The sequence below is a fragment of the Sinocyclocheilus grahami genome, unplaced genomic scaffold, assembly GCF_001515645.1.
Source record: "Sinocyclocheilus grahami isolate Dianchi unplaced genomic scaffold, SAMN03320097.WGS_v1.1 scaffold324.1, whole genome shotgun sequence".
Classification (NCBI taxonomy): domain Eukaryota; kingdom Metazoa; phylum Chordata; class Actinopteri; order Cypriniformes; family Cyprinidae; genus Sinocyclocheilus; species Sinocyclocheilus grahami.
Genome location: NW_015505503.1, coordinates 617173 through 629224, shown reverse-complemented (window position 1 = coordinate 629224; position 12052 = coordinate 617173). Strand labels below are relative to the sequence as shown.

The 12052-nt window shown below is 37.7% G+C and overlaps 1 protein-coding gene across 2 annotated transcripts; it reads left to right on the top strand.

Annotated features, from left to right (window-relative positions):
- Positions 1–699: 699 nt before the first annotated feature.
- On the top strand, positions 700–7562 carry mief1 (mitochondrial elongation factor 1). Of its 2 annotated transcripts, XM_016294814.1 has the most exons (7): positions 700–787; positions 1488–1786; positions 2822–2983; positions 3480–3660; positions 3991–4026; positions 4315–4577; positions 5192–7562. In XM_016294814.1, the coding sequence occupies exons 3-7, from the start codon at positions 2837–2839 to the stop codon at positions 6008–6010; spliced, it is 1446 nt and encodes a 481-aa protein (XP_016150300.1). In that variant the 5' UTR covers positions 700–787; positions 1488–1786; positions 2822–2836; the 3' UTR covers positions 6011–7562. The 2 variants fall into 2 exon arrangements, with proteins under 2 accessions (XP_016150300.1, XP_016150301.1); XM_016294815.1 differs by lacking the exon at positions 3991–4026.
- The last annotated feature ends 4490 nt before the right edge of the window (positions 7563–12052 follow it).

Genomic DNA, 12052 nt, shown 5'->3' with positions numbered 1-12052 from the left:
AAGGGGATAAAAAACCATTACGTCTATGGAATTAACCCATAAAACACGGAAGCCTGTGTTTGTGTGTGTTTATGTTCATATCAATAATTACTACTTTCATAGTTCATAGTTTGATTTAAAGTCCATGAAATGCATTTTGAAAGTATTATTTAAAAATATATATAAAATGCACTGAAAGTCGGTCGGTTTTGAGCCACAGCCCCCTTTTTTTTTGTTTTAGTTCAATCACACACAAGTACAATTCAGAAAGTACAAGCTAAATATCCAGCCAGTGTCGTGAATAACAACAACAACAACAACAACAACATAAAATGAACATATACATTTAAAAAAATAAATACTAGGATAAAAAGGTGCTATATGACATTGGGGAAGTTACACAAATTTGAAAAGCTCATTTTTATTGTTTTTATAAGCTTCTTGTTTTGCGTGTCTCATATTTTCAAAGTATATTCTGAGATCAGTGTTACTAAAGTAACATGAGGGTTCCTTTTGAGTTATTTTTTGTGTAACGAATCTAAAACGTTGCTAAAATGATTAATGATGTAATTTTGCTTTTCAGAAAAACATGGATTTGGAAAACAAAGTAAAATGTCACAGAGTTCTAAATGAAGGGTTTGTTCGGTTTGAGCCACAGCCCTGGCTACAAACTTGTTCCAGTAACCCCGGAAGTTGCTTTCTAGTCACTTACCAGTCCTCTTCCGGAGCGGCATTGGTCGACCCCGCACTGAAGACGGATCTCCTCCACCCTTGACAAGCTAAACATTCATTTCTGTCTATTTCAAACGTGAGTTCAAGTTTTTTATCGGCTCCGAATATGAGTTTATGAAGTGTATGAGACCTCAGAGGTTGAGACTCTAGGCATATTTACACAGTTAAAGAAGGTCACTGGAGAAGAGGCTAGCTAACGGTAGCATGCAAATAACTACCGCTCTGTTTATAAACGTCTAATTTTCATACACATTCGCTTGAATTGCTTCCCCTAGATCGTGCGATTAATGTACCAACGTATATATTTGTGTATTTTATTTCTTGTACCTGATAATCCTATATATTAGGTGTGGAAATCTGTCGCAGTGGTTATAAAGGCAATAGTTAAGTGAGTCTCCTATTTTATTTGATCAGCTATCAAGTGACGTTAAGGCGTTTTTAAAAAAAAATATGTATGCATTTTATAAATCCCTAACGTTAATAATGGGAATAACAAGTGCGGTGACATTGCACATGTAATTACTGGGTCACACGACTGAGAATGTGGTCAAGAAGTCGCACGTTTTATGTGTGTTTGTTTTGAATGGACACACTGTGGACTGGCCTTGTTTGAAGAAGAGCACTGAATTGTGGTCATTTGAATGCGGTTTGGGTGTGTCAGCTGTTTGATGAATCTGATAGCATTGTGACAGCAGTAACCACAGCCCTTTGGTGTGGTCAGTGACTTGTTGTCATCTATTGTTTGGTGGTATTAAAGCGTCCACTTCCTTTTGCAGGTGCGTGTGAGACGTCTGTCTCTGCCCGCTCTGAACTCTCCCTGATGGGCTGCTGGTCCCGCAGTGCTGTGCTGCAGCTGTACCGAGCACTGCTCCGTGCAGGCCAACACCTACAGTACACCGACCGTGATTACTACCGGCGCGCAGTGACCCGAGAGTTCCGGCGCTGTCAGACCCTCAGCGCCCCAGCAGAGAGAGAGGACGCGCTGAAGAGAGGCCAGTTCTTCCTCAACAGCAGGCTGGGCGGGTTGGTGTAGAAGAAGCGGTCCATCAGCAAGAGAAAGTTTGACCGCTAGTCGGTAAGAAGGAATTTCTGCATCAGAAACATTGTAGCCAGTTTGCATTTGCTTGATGTTTTTATCATTAGCTAAAACTTCATTATTTTGTTGTCAGGTGAGATGACGCTAAAATAAAACATATTCTTAGTGTTTTTATTAGTAGTAGTATTATTATTATGATTGAATATTGTTATATACATATTAGATGAACACTTGAAATTTGAAAAATTCCCATGGCACCTAATTAAAATAAATTGAAGGACTAAAATGACTAACTAGAAATAAATAGAAACTAAACCTGAATTAAAAATAATAATACAAATTACAAAAGCACATAACAGAATTGCTTAAAGTTCAAATGAAAACTGAAAATATAAAAACAGCAATAAACGCTAACTCAGAATATTAATTAAAACTATAATAGTATTTAAAAAATAATAAAATGACACACTTCTGTACATGGCTCAACGCTAAGAATTTTCACTCTCCCAGCCCACTGTTTTTGTTGTTTTAACCCATTTAATCTTGCATTATAATAAATAAGGTTTTTATGACGCCAAAATTTAGATCCCAGTATAACACCAAGATGAATCCTTGTTAAAGCTCAAATTAAAAGCCATTCAGTCAAGAGATTTTCTCTGTCTTTTGTTGTTTGATTAACATTAATGACACAGATAGCAGTAGGTATATTAGGCTGCTGTCACTTTAAGACTGAATGCACAGGTCTACTGTGTGTTGACACACTTTTGATTTTCTCCCAGCTGTTTAAGGGTAAAAGGTCAAATAACTGTCATTTAACGTTTTTCATATATTTAACGTTTTCTAAACTGTCTTTCCCTCTTATATCGAGCCCTGGCATACCTGTTTCTCTCTGTCTAAACTTTTTACCAATAACAACACAAGCCATTTGCTGACATTACTAGAACGTGTCATGTGACATTGATTCACGTGATGCCATCACTTCGTGAACTGCAAATAAGCTCTGCATATTACACAACTTGTAGTTGATAAGAAAATCCATTTCTTGTCTTTTCCCTCTTTCTTGCTTTGTCTCAGGGAGGGGAAAGATCGATGGCAGGAGTGAACGGGGATCGGAAGGGAAAGAAAGATGACAATGGGCTTGGCACAGCGATCGACTTTGTGCTCTCTAATGCAAAGCTGGTGCTGGGAGTCGGGGGAGCAGCCATGCTCGGGATCGCCACACTGGCGGTCAAAAGAGTGAGTACAGGAACAGGTTGTAATGCTCTTCGATCCTAAGGGTATATTAAAGGGGTCATGTCATAAGGAATCACTTTTCCAGTGATCTTGAAAGCTAACTTCCAGTCTTTTTGAAAGAGCTTTTATTGAAACTGAGCAGCAAAAAGTCACAGTCCAAATGATATGAAATGGCAGATAAAGTTTAGTTTTAACAATGTCTCTGATCATTTCAGTTTGATTTTAGCACTTTGAGCATCACAATTCAGTGTGGATTATTTTATGAATCTGTCACAATGTAATTCAGCTTTGCAAAGATGTTGATATGGAAGGATGGAATGAAGTCAACTTTGTTTAATATCCTATGCAAGAGACCTGCACAAGTTCTGTAGCTTTTTTTTAAGTGTACCTCATGGGAAGAAGAAAAAAAGATCCCTTAAAGTACATACTTTGTTACCAGCACGGTAGATATTTTCATTATTATTATTATTAGTGTATGAATGAGTTTGCTTTGTCTCAGATGTACGATCGAACACTCAGTGCCCCATCCAGTCCCACAAAAGCCAACCCGTCAGGACAAAGAAGCTGGGAGGAGCCGAGCTGGCTGGGGTCGTCACCAAGGACGCTGAACCATGACATGAAACAGAACGTCAGCCGCTCTCTACAGACGCTCCCCACCTCCTCCAGCTCCTTCAAGCCAGGTAATGAATCTCTGGCGCCTTGCATACTTAACATCCTGTGCTTTTGAATGCAGCAGCCATGAGAAAATGTGTGCTTTTCAACTGTTTGTTTGTTTTAGGTTTGTTCCATATTATTGAAAAAGAGTGAAAAATTTAAGGGGGTCTGAATACTTTCCGTACCCACTGTATATATAGATTTGAGGCAAGTAATTTTTTTTTAATCTATTTTTTATTTTCATTCATAATTTGTAATTTTAATGAACCTTTATTTATTTATTTTATCCTGGGCCATCATGGACATGGTTTTCCCTGGTTTATCTCATCCTAACCTGTATCCTTATTGTTTACCAGGCTTGTACATATTGGAGTGTCTGCTCTACTTGCTCAGTGGGTATTTAAACCCTTCTTTAACTAACACATTGTAGATTTCTGTAGACCCTTCTTTTGTTGTATGGGCATTAGGGATATGTGTAATTATTTTGACTAGTTGTTCTGAATTATTAGTCGATGTGAAGTAAGATTAAAGATTGTGTTGCTTTAGGCTGTGTGTTGTGATTAAGTAGAATTATTCTACCAGGTTTTGAACTTTGGAAGCTGTCTGAAATGTTTAAGTATGCTAAATTGATTTCATATGTCTATTTTTTTGTTTTCTTATGTTTTTTTGTTGTTGTTTAGATTCTTTACATTGTGTTATGGGCCGTGGTGGTGGCTGCCCTGGTAAGGCTGAACTCCAGAAGGCACGGATGCGCCTCTCACTGCAGGAACACCTCTGGGCCTTCTTTCATGAACGAGTGGCGATCCCCTCGGAGGAGCAGGCCGTCGCTCGCCGTGCCGCGTTGGATATCTGTGCGGAGCTCAGAGTCTTTCTCCACGCCAAACTGCCTGATATGCCTCTACGAGAAATGTACCTGAGCGGAAGTCTATACGACGACCTTCAGGTGAGAACAAGGGTGATCAATTCTGAGAAGGGTGTTTTAATTCTGTCACATAATTAGCAAGAATATAGGAAAAACATGGCTTTATTGAAGTGCTTTTGATATACAGTTTGGGGTCAATAAGGTTTTTAATCTTGTTAAAGTCTCTTCTGCTCACCAAGGCTGCATTTATTTAATCAAAATACAGTAAAAACAATAATATTGTGAAATATTATTGCAGTTTAAAATAACTCTTTTCTATTTGAATTTGAAAATGTAATTTATTCCTGTGACTGCAAAGCTGAATTTTCAGTATCATCACTCCAGTCTTCAGTGTCACATGATCCTTCAGAAATCATTCTAATATCCTGATTTGCTGCTCAAGAAATGTCTTCTTATTATCAGTGTTGAAAACAGTTGTGCTGCTTAATATTTTTGTGGAAGCCGTGACACATTTTATCAGGATTTTTTGATAAATGGAATATTCAAATGAACAGCATTTATTTGAAACCGAAATCTTTTCTGTCACTTCTATCTTTTAATCAATGTAATGCATGCTTGCTGAATTCAAGTATTAATTTCCAATATTTTGAATGGTTTTTAATTCACCCCTCACTCTTCATTTTTCAAATTTTTAGGTGGTGACTGCTGACCACGCCCAGCTAATGGTACCCATGGTCCTTGAGAAGAATCTCTGGTCATCCATTCCTGGTGAGGACACCATCATGAATGTTCCTGGCTTCTGGCTGGTTCGTCGGGAAAACCTTGAGTACTTCCCGCGTGGAAGCAGCTACTGGGACCGCTGCATGGTGGGTGGCTACCTTTCCCCAAAGAGCGTCCTAGAAGTTTTCGAGAAGCTTGTCGCTGGCTCCATCAACTGGCCCGCCATCGGTAGTGTCTTAGATTACATCATCCGACCGGTGGTCCCATCAGAAACGCTTACACTAGAAGTGCAGTATGAAACAGACCGTCGCCTTTATGTGGACTTCCTCCCATTGCTTGTTATGGAGGACGGCGTCTCGCTGATCGCCAAACCGCATCGATTGGCCGCAGAACGGCATGAGAACCTGTGGCGGCAGAGTTTTCGCGTGGCAGAAACGGCAAAGTTGCGTACGCTCGATCAGGAAGACGCCGGGTGCCGTTGCGCATGTCTTAAAGTCATTAAAGCTGTGTGTAAACTAAATCCAGCGCTGGCACGATTAAACGCAAGCCAGCTCACTAATGCAATCCTTCTCCTGAGCAAACAGGAGGGCGATTGGACTCAGGAAGCTCTCGCCGATCGTTTCATGCAGCTGCTTCGTGCACTAGTGGGACACCTAGAGGCTGGGAGGCTACCCTGCATCCTTAATCTCAAAGTCAATCTGTTCTGTGAGCTAACGCCACAGGAAATAGATGAACTGGGATACACACTCTACTGTGCATTGTCCGACCCAGAGAGCCTTTTGAGAACTGTTTAGCAAACACACATTCACATATGCTACCACTTTTTGAGTTGAGCTGATACACAAACCAAAATAATGGCATCCTTTTCATACATGGCTTGTTCTCAGTAGATCATTTTTTTTGTCAGTCATACCATCATCAGTTATTTTCAGGTACTACAACCTCATCTGTTGGTCATATTTTATGTGGCCCATCTTATATCATTTCAGTGTTTTTGATTGTCCTAATGCACAGTGAAGTGTCATGGTGATTATATATTTATCTAGTGGAGAATCAGATTCTGACTTCAGTGATATTTTATTATAAATTCAAGCACCATCATCTCTTATGTGTTTGCTGTTACCCAAAATGCCAGGAGTTTCTATGGCGTTAATTTGACATGCTATATTTGATCTATGAAATTCATGATTTTATGTTCCGCAGTTATTTGTTACGTGGAACATTGTTCTTGGATTCATCAAAATACTTTCATCAGAGTGAATTTAGAGAAATATATATATATATATGGCATGGGGAGCTGTTTTAGATTAATCAGATGGCAGGTTCTCAAAATTATCTTTCAGTTACAAAATTTCCAGTGATTTTTCATAAACGTATTTCCATCTTTCTTGTCGGTTTGTGCCATATATGCAAATTACTTACAATACAAGGAGTGCTACTGGAGTATTGTTATGTTAAGATTTTTATTAGTTTATAATGTAGCATACAGTGCTTGTTTTCAGATAACGTTATCTTAATTATCTTTCAAAAGTCACACATAGAAATGTTAATGATGTTTAAATGGTCAACACGGGTTATTACCACACTGCTGAAACCAGATGAAGATAAATACCTGAATTAATAATCAAAACGCATCTTTAGAATGGCTATACAAAGAGTACATGTGATTTTTTTATTGTATTAAAGCTGCCTAGTAAACCAAGGGAACCCATGCAGACCTCCTTAAATCTATAGAATAATTTAAAAACACTCTCTGTTTAATGTTTTGAGGCTGTGGGTTATATGGAAAGTTTGGGTGAATCGAAAGCCGGTATTGTGTGCATCTGTGTAGATGTACATAGAAGCCTATAATAAACCAGACTTCATAGAGACATTTTAGTATTTTTGTATTGATTGTACAAATGTAACAAAAAACCAGTGTGAAAGTATTTATGTATATCTTGTTATAATCATACTTTGGGCTTGGGAGTGTGACGTTTGTTCAAACAAAATATACAATAGGCTACGTCTCTGATATGAAATGCCAAAACTCACAGAAAATCTTATGTATCGAAGCATTTATTTTGCTTGTGTAACCTGAACTCCTGTGTGATGTAGCAGAAACACCTAGCGAATGATATGAAAGGGCAGCACCGAATCCAAAAGTAGATCTGCTAGTGGAGTTCAACTTGGCCTAGTACATTGCATGTGATGCTTGTGTACTTGTGTCTTCATTTCCTGGTGAGTTGTATTTTTATTAAACAGCACTTTGTATCATTTGTTCTGTAAGAGTGTTTCGTGCCTCGGGTCTCTGGGGTGCAATACAGAGCAAAGGATGAATATAAAGTCGAATGGAGTGAAACTGTATTACAGTGTTATTGTGAATTATTTGCGCAAATCCAATAGCTGACATAGACCAATGTTTGGGGTCAGCTTTTTCTTTCTTTTTTAAGAAATTAAAGGGTTAGTTCACCCAAAAATGAAAATTAGCCCATGAATTACTCACCCTCAAGGCATCCTAGGTGTGCATGACTTTCTTCTTTCAGATGAATCCAGACGGAGTTATATTAAAAATTGTCTTTAATCTTTCAAGCTGTTTAATGGCAGTCAGCGGGTGTTGCAGTGCTTCAGTCCAAAAGAAGTGAAATAAAAAGCGCCCATCCATAAAAAAAAAAGTGTCTCGCATTAGGATTGGGGCGATGGACTATCACGATGTTAAGCTGACATCGTGAATCCCGCAATCCGCCGCATCCCAGTTCTGTGTTCGGAAAGGAAATGAAGTGTACTACGGAAACCCTAAAGGGAATAAATAGCCTACGAGATGGGAGGATAAAAAAAAATATTTAAATACTTTTTCTCGCAATTATATCGTTGGGTAAGTATAGGTGACTGTATATAAATTGCGGGCATCATGGGGGGTGAACAAAGGCCTCCTGTAGCCAATCGATGCGTTTTTGTAAGAAAAATATCCATATTCAAAACGTAATAATCACTTTAATCTAGCTTGCGCCAACAGTTGTACATGGAAGCAGCGCCGGGAGGATGACATAAGATGTCGGTGTTCAAATTCTCTGACATTCTTCTTTACAAATCCTTGTTATGTACTTCTAATTCGTGACAGTTTTGTTTTGATCTCTCCCCTGCGCTTCCACGTTCGTCACTTCTGAGCGCATGCGCAACGCCGACCTCATACGTCATCCGCCCAGAACTGCTTCCATTTACAACAGTGAGCACAAGCTAGATTAAATTGATTATTACGTTTTAAATATGGTTATTTTTCTTACAAAAATGCATCGATTCGCTACAGCAGGACTTTGTTCACCCCCCAGAGCCGCGTGAGGCACTTTTTTTTATGGATGGATGTACTTTATTTAACTTCTTTTGGACTGAAGCACTGCAACACCTGCTGAGTGGCATTAAACAGCTTGAAAGATCAAAGACAATTTTTAATATAACTCCGACTGGATTCGTCTGAAAGAAGAAAGTCATATACACCTAGGATGCCTTGAGGGTGAGTAATTTATGGGCTAATTTTCATTTTTGGGTGAACTAACCCTTTAATACTTTTATTCAGCAAGAATTCATTAAATTGATCAAAAGTGACTGTAAAGATTTTATGTCACAAAAAAAATTATATTTCATAATTATTTCTATTTCTTAATTTTTAATATATATCAGTTTCCACAAAAATATTCAAAACATTGATATTAATAAGAAATGTTTGCTGAGCAGCAAATCAGCATATGAGAATGATCTCTGAAGGATCGTGTGACACTGAACACTGGAGTAATGATGCTGAAAATTCAGCTTTGCATCACAATAATAAATTGCATTTTAAAATGTATTAAAATAGAAAACAGCTACAATATTACTGTTTTTTTACTGTATTTTTAAACAAATAAATGCAGCCTTGGTGCATAAGAGATTTTTTTTTTAATGTAAACAATCTTAACAACCCCTGACTTTAGGGGTTGCATTAGCATTATATTCACACAGTTTTTATGACTTTGAAATTAGATCTGTGCTGAAGACGAATCAGGAGACATATTATGCCCCTTTTTACAATATGTAATATAAGTCTCTGGTGTCCGACCACAAATCCAGAGTACTACTCATCTACCGGCAATTTAATCAATCTTTGTTAAAGTTTCTACAAAAATAATTAATAGCTTAATTATAAAATAAAAATGCATACTTTGATTTAATCTATTGAAACAGTGCAAAATAAAAACAAGCAAGTCTTCTAGGGGAAGTACAGAGCATCCCTAGCTAAACAAGTTTGTCTAATTTCCTCTTTCTCAGGCTTTGAGTTTCATACTTGGAAAAACACGTCCTGTCACTCAGGCATTTGTTGATTTTTTTATGTTATGTAGCATATTTCAAATTGCAATAAATGTAACAACTTCAACCAGTGCTTTCTGTATTGCTAATGGCCCATTGGGTCCAGTAAAATACAATAATGTGATTTACTCTTTTCATTTAGCAGGAGCGAAGCCCACGCGGTCTGCCTCCCTGTCAAACACAGTGTAGTAACGGCCGATAAACACATCTCCCAGAATCCACAGCGGCCCGGCGGGGGGCGGGATATCCATAGCCATAAAGCCAGACAGACAAACACTCACACCCATGTGAGTCACCTGAGAAAAGATAGAAGCGAGTTAAATTGATGTGAAGTGTTAAATTATTCAATGCTGTATTCAGTTCCAAAGTAGTTTTATTGACTGTCCTAAGATTCAATTAGGTTCCAAACATAAAAGCAACAGAAATTGTTTGATTTTCAGTGTGCAAGAAAAAGAAAATCATCCTATGCAATGTCGTCCTTGATGTAATTAAAGGAATGGTTCACCCAAATATGAAGATTTGCTGAACGTTTACCCTCAAGCCATCCAAGATGATTTTGTTCCCTTCATCAGAACAGATTTGGAGGAATTTAACATCAAAACACTTGTCATGCAGAATGGCTCTCAACAAGTTGTGGTGTATTAAAGTACTTAAATTCTTAAAACTGAAAAAAGCAATATTTAAAAAAATAAAATAAAAATGACAAATGCACAAAAAAATGTTTTTTAAAAAATCTAACAAAAACAGAATATTAAATTTAAAAAAGTCAACTCAAATTAATAGTATATAAATAAAACAACAAGCCTCAGAAACATTATTAGTTACTTTTTAACTAATGTTGATCTATTTTTCACACAAAGCTATATCAGATTTCTTTAGAGGCCTGTAGTGTATAGTCACTTTTATGGTTCTTGTTATTTTGAAGCTTTTACAAGTGCTTGCCCGTGCCATCATTACACTGAATCATTCATTCAATTGATTAGTTCAAATGGCTGAATCATTCAGGAATGAAGCAAGTGACTGTCTTTATGAACTGACGGAAATCCATCGTAGCGATGTAACTTTAATCCCCGAGATTGTGACTCCATACATCTCAGATAACCCCTCCCCTAACCGTTAAGTATGAACAAAGCAAACTGTGATTGGTCGATTTACCAAACCTAACGATTCACCTAACTTTTTTCTGCAGCAGTTTATTTCTGCTACAAAAGTGATATCACCAACTACAGGGCACTGAAAGTATATTTTTTTCAAAAAAAAAAAAAACCAACACACACACACCATTTTATTTATCCGTAATACTGAAGAGACTTTTTTGAAGGATATTGTTTTTTTTGTTTTGCAATTTTGAGATGTTGAATTTTATTTTGGTTTAAAAAATAAACGTGATTGCTCTCCTCACAAATCAACTCTTTCTTGTTTTTCCACTGGTGTGTCTCTTTGACTATTGTATATTTGAGCCTACATTTAATACGAGTAAAATACTTAAGTACTGTTAAAATCAGATAGGCCTTACTCTTAGACTTTTACTCAAGTTGTAGTGCAGTCCTTTTCATTGTAAGGTACCTGTATGGTTTTCAGGTACTCTTTACACTTCAGGTTAGGGCTGCACGATAAATCGAAATGGAATCGAGATCGCGATTCGACAGAAGCTGCGATTGTCATGCGTATCTTTCAGTGAAGCACGGTTCTGTGATCAGCAGTAAATCTCCATCCAAAGGCCAGAGGGCACTCTCGCACTGAAACTCCAAATACGCCTTGCAGAAGAAACCCAGAAAATCACTGGCAATATACGGTTTATCTGAGTTCTTATTATTATAATTTTTATTAAAATAAAGTAAATTTATAATGCAATGCCTTTATCACTGCTTAGAATAAGGCATGCAACATATTTCATAGTATTTGTGTAAGAAGCCACATCATCTCACAGAAGGATTTATTTCAAACATTCGACTGACGTTATGAAGTGAGTATGGAGTAAAAATATGTTATTAAATGTGGTATTTTCACATGCTTTCAGATGGAGCAGCATTTACTTCACAGAGCCATAGTTCACTGAGAAGCTATGCAAACAGCTGTCATTATCGCAAACGATTTCTTTGATTTCATAATCGCGCAATAAAATCGTCTGCAATGTTTTTGCGTAACTTGTCAGTGAACTACATTCTTTTAAATTATTTTTTATTAAAAAAATATAGATTAAATTCTGCTCCATCTGAAAGCACGTGATGATGACTTCCTGCTGATTACAGAACCGGCATTACTAACAAAATGCGCATGACAATCGCATTCGATTAATCATGCAGCCCTACTTCAAGTGAGAGGTTTATCATTGCGAATTTGCCGAGATGGTCCCCACTGCTGAACACAAGGTCCAGGGGGCATGGTTGGATCCAGATCCAACTCCTTAGACATACCTAAACCTACCCGTCTCCACCCCCTGATCCCTAAACCCACCCATCTCCACCTCTAAACCTACCAATCTCCACCTCGTAGATGTGGATCCAACCCCACCC

Coding starts and splice junctions, on each gene's coding strand:
- mief1 (XM_016294814.1), top strand. CDS start 2,837: ATGGCAGGAGTGAACGGGGATCGGAAGGGAAAGAAAGATGACAATGGG. Junction 3,661..3,990: donor CTCCAGCTCCTTCAAGCCAG/GTAATGAATCTC, acceptor ATTGTTTACCAG/GCTTGTACATATTGGAGTGT. Junction 4,027..4,314: donor GTGTCTGCTCTACTTGCTCA/GTGGGTATTTAA, acceptor GTTGTTGTTTAG/ATTCTTTACATTGTGTTATG.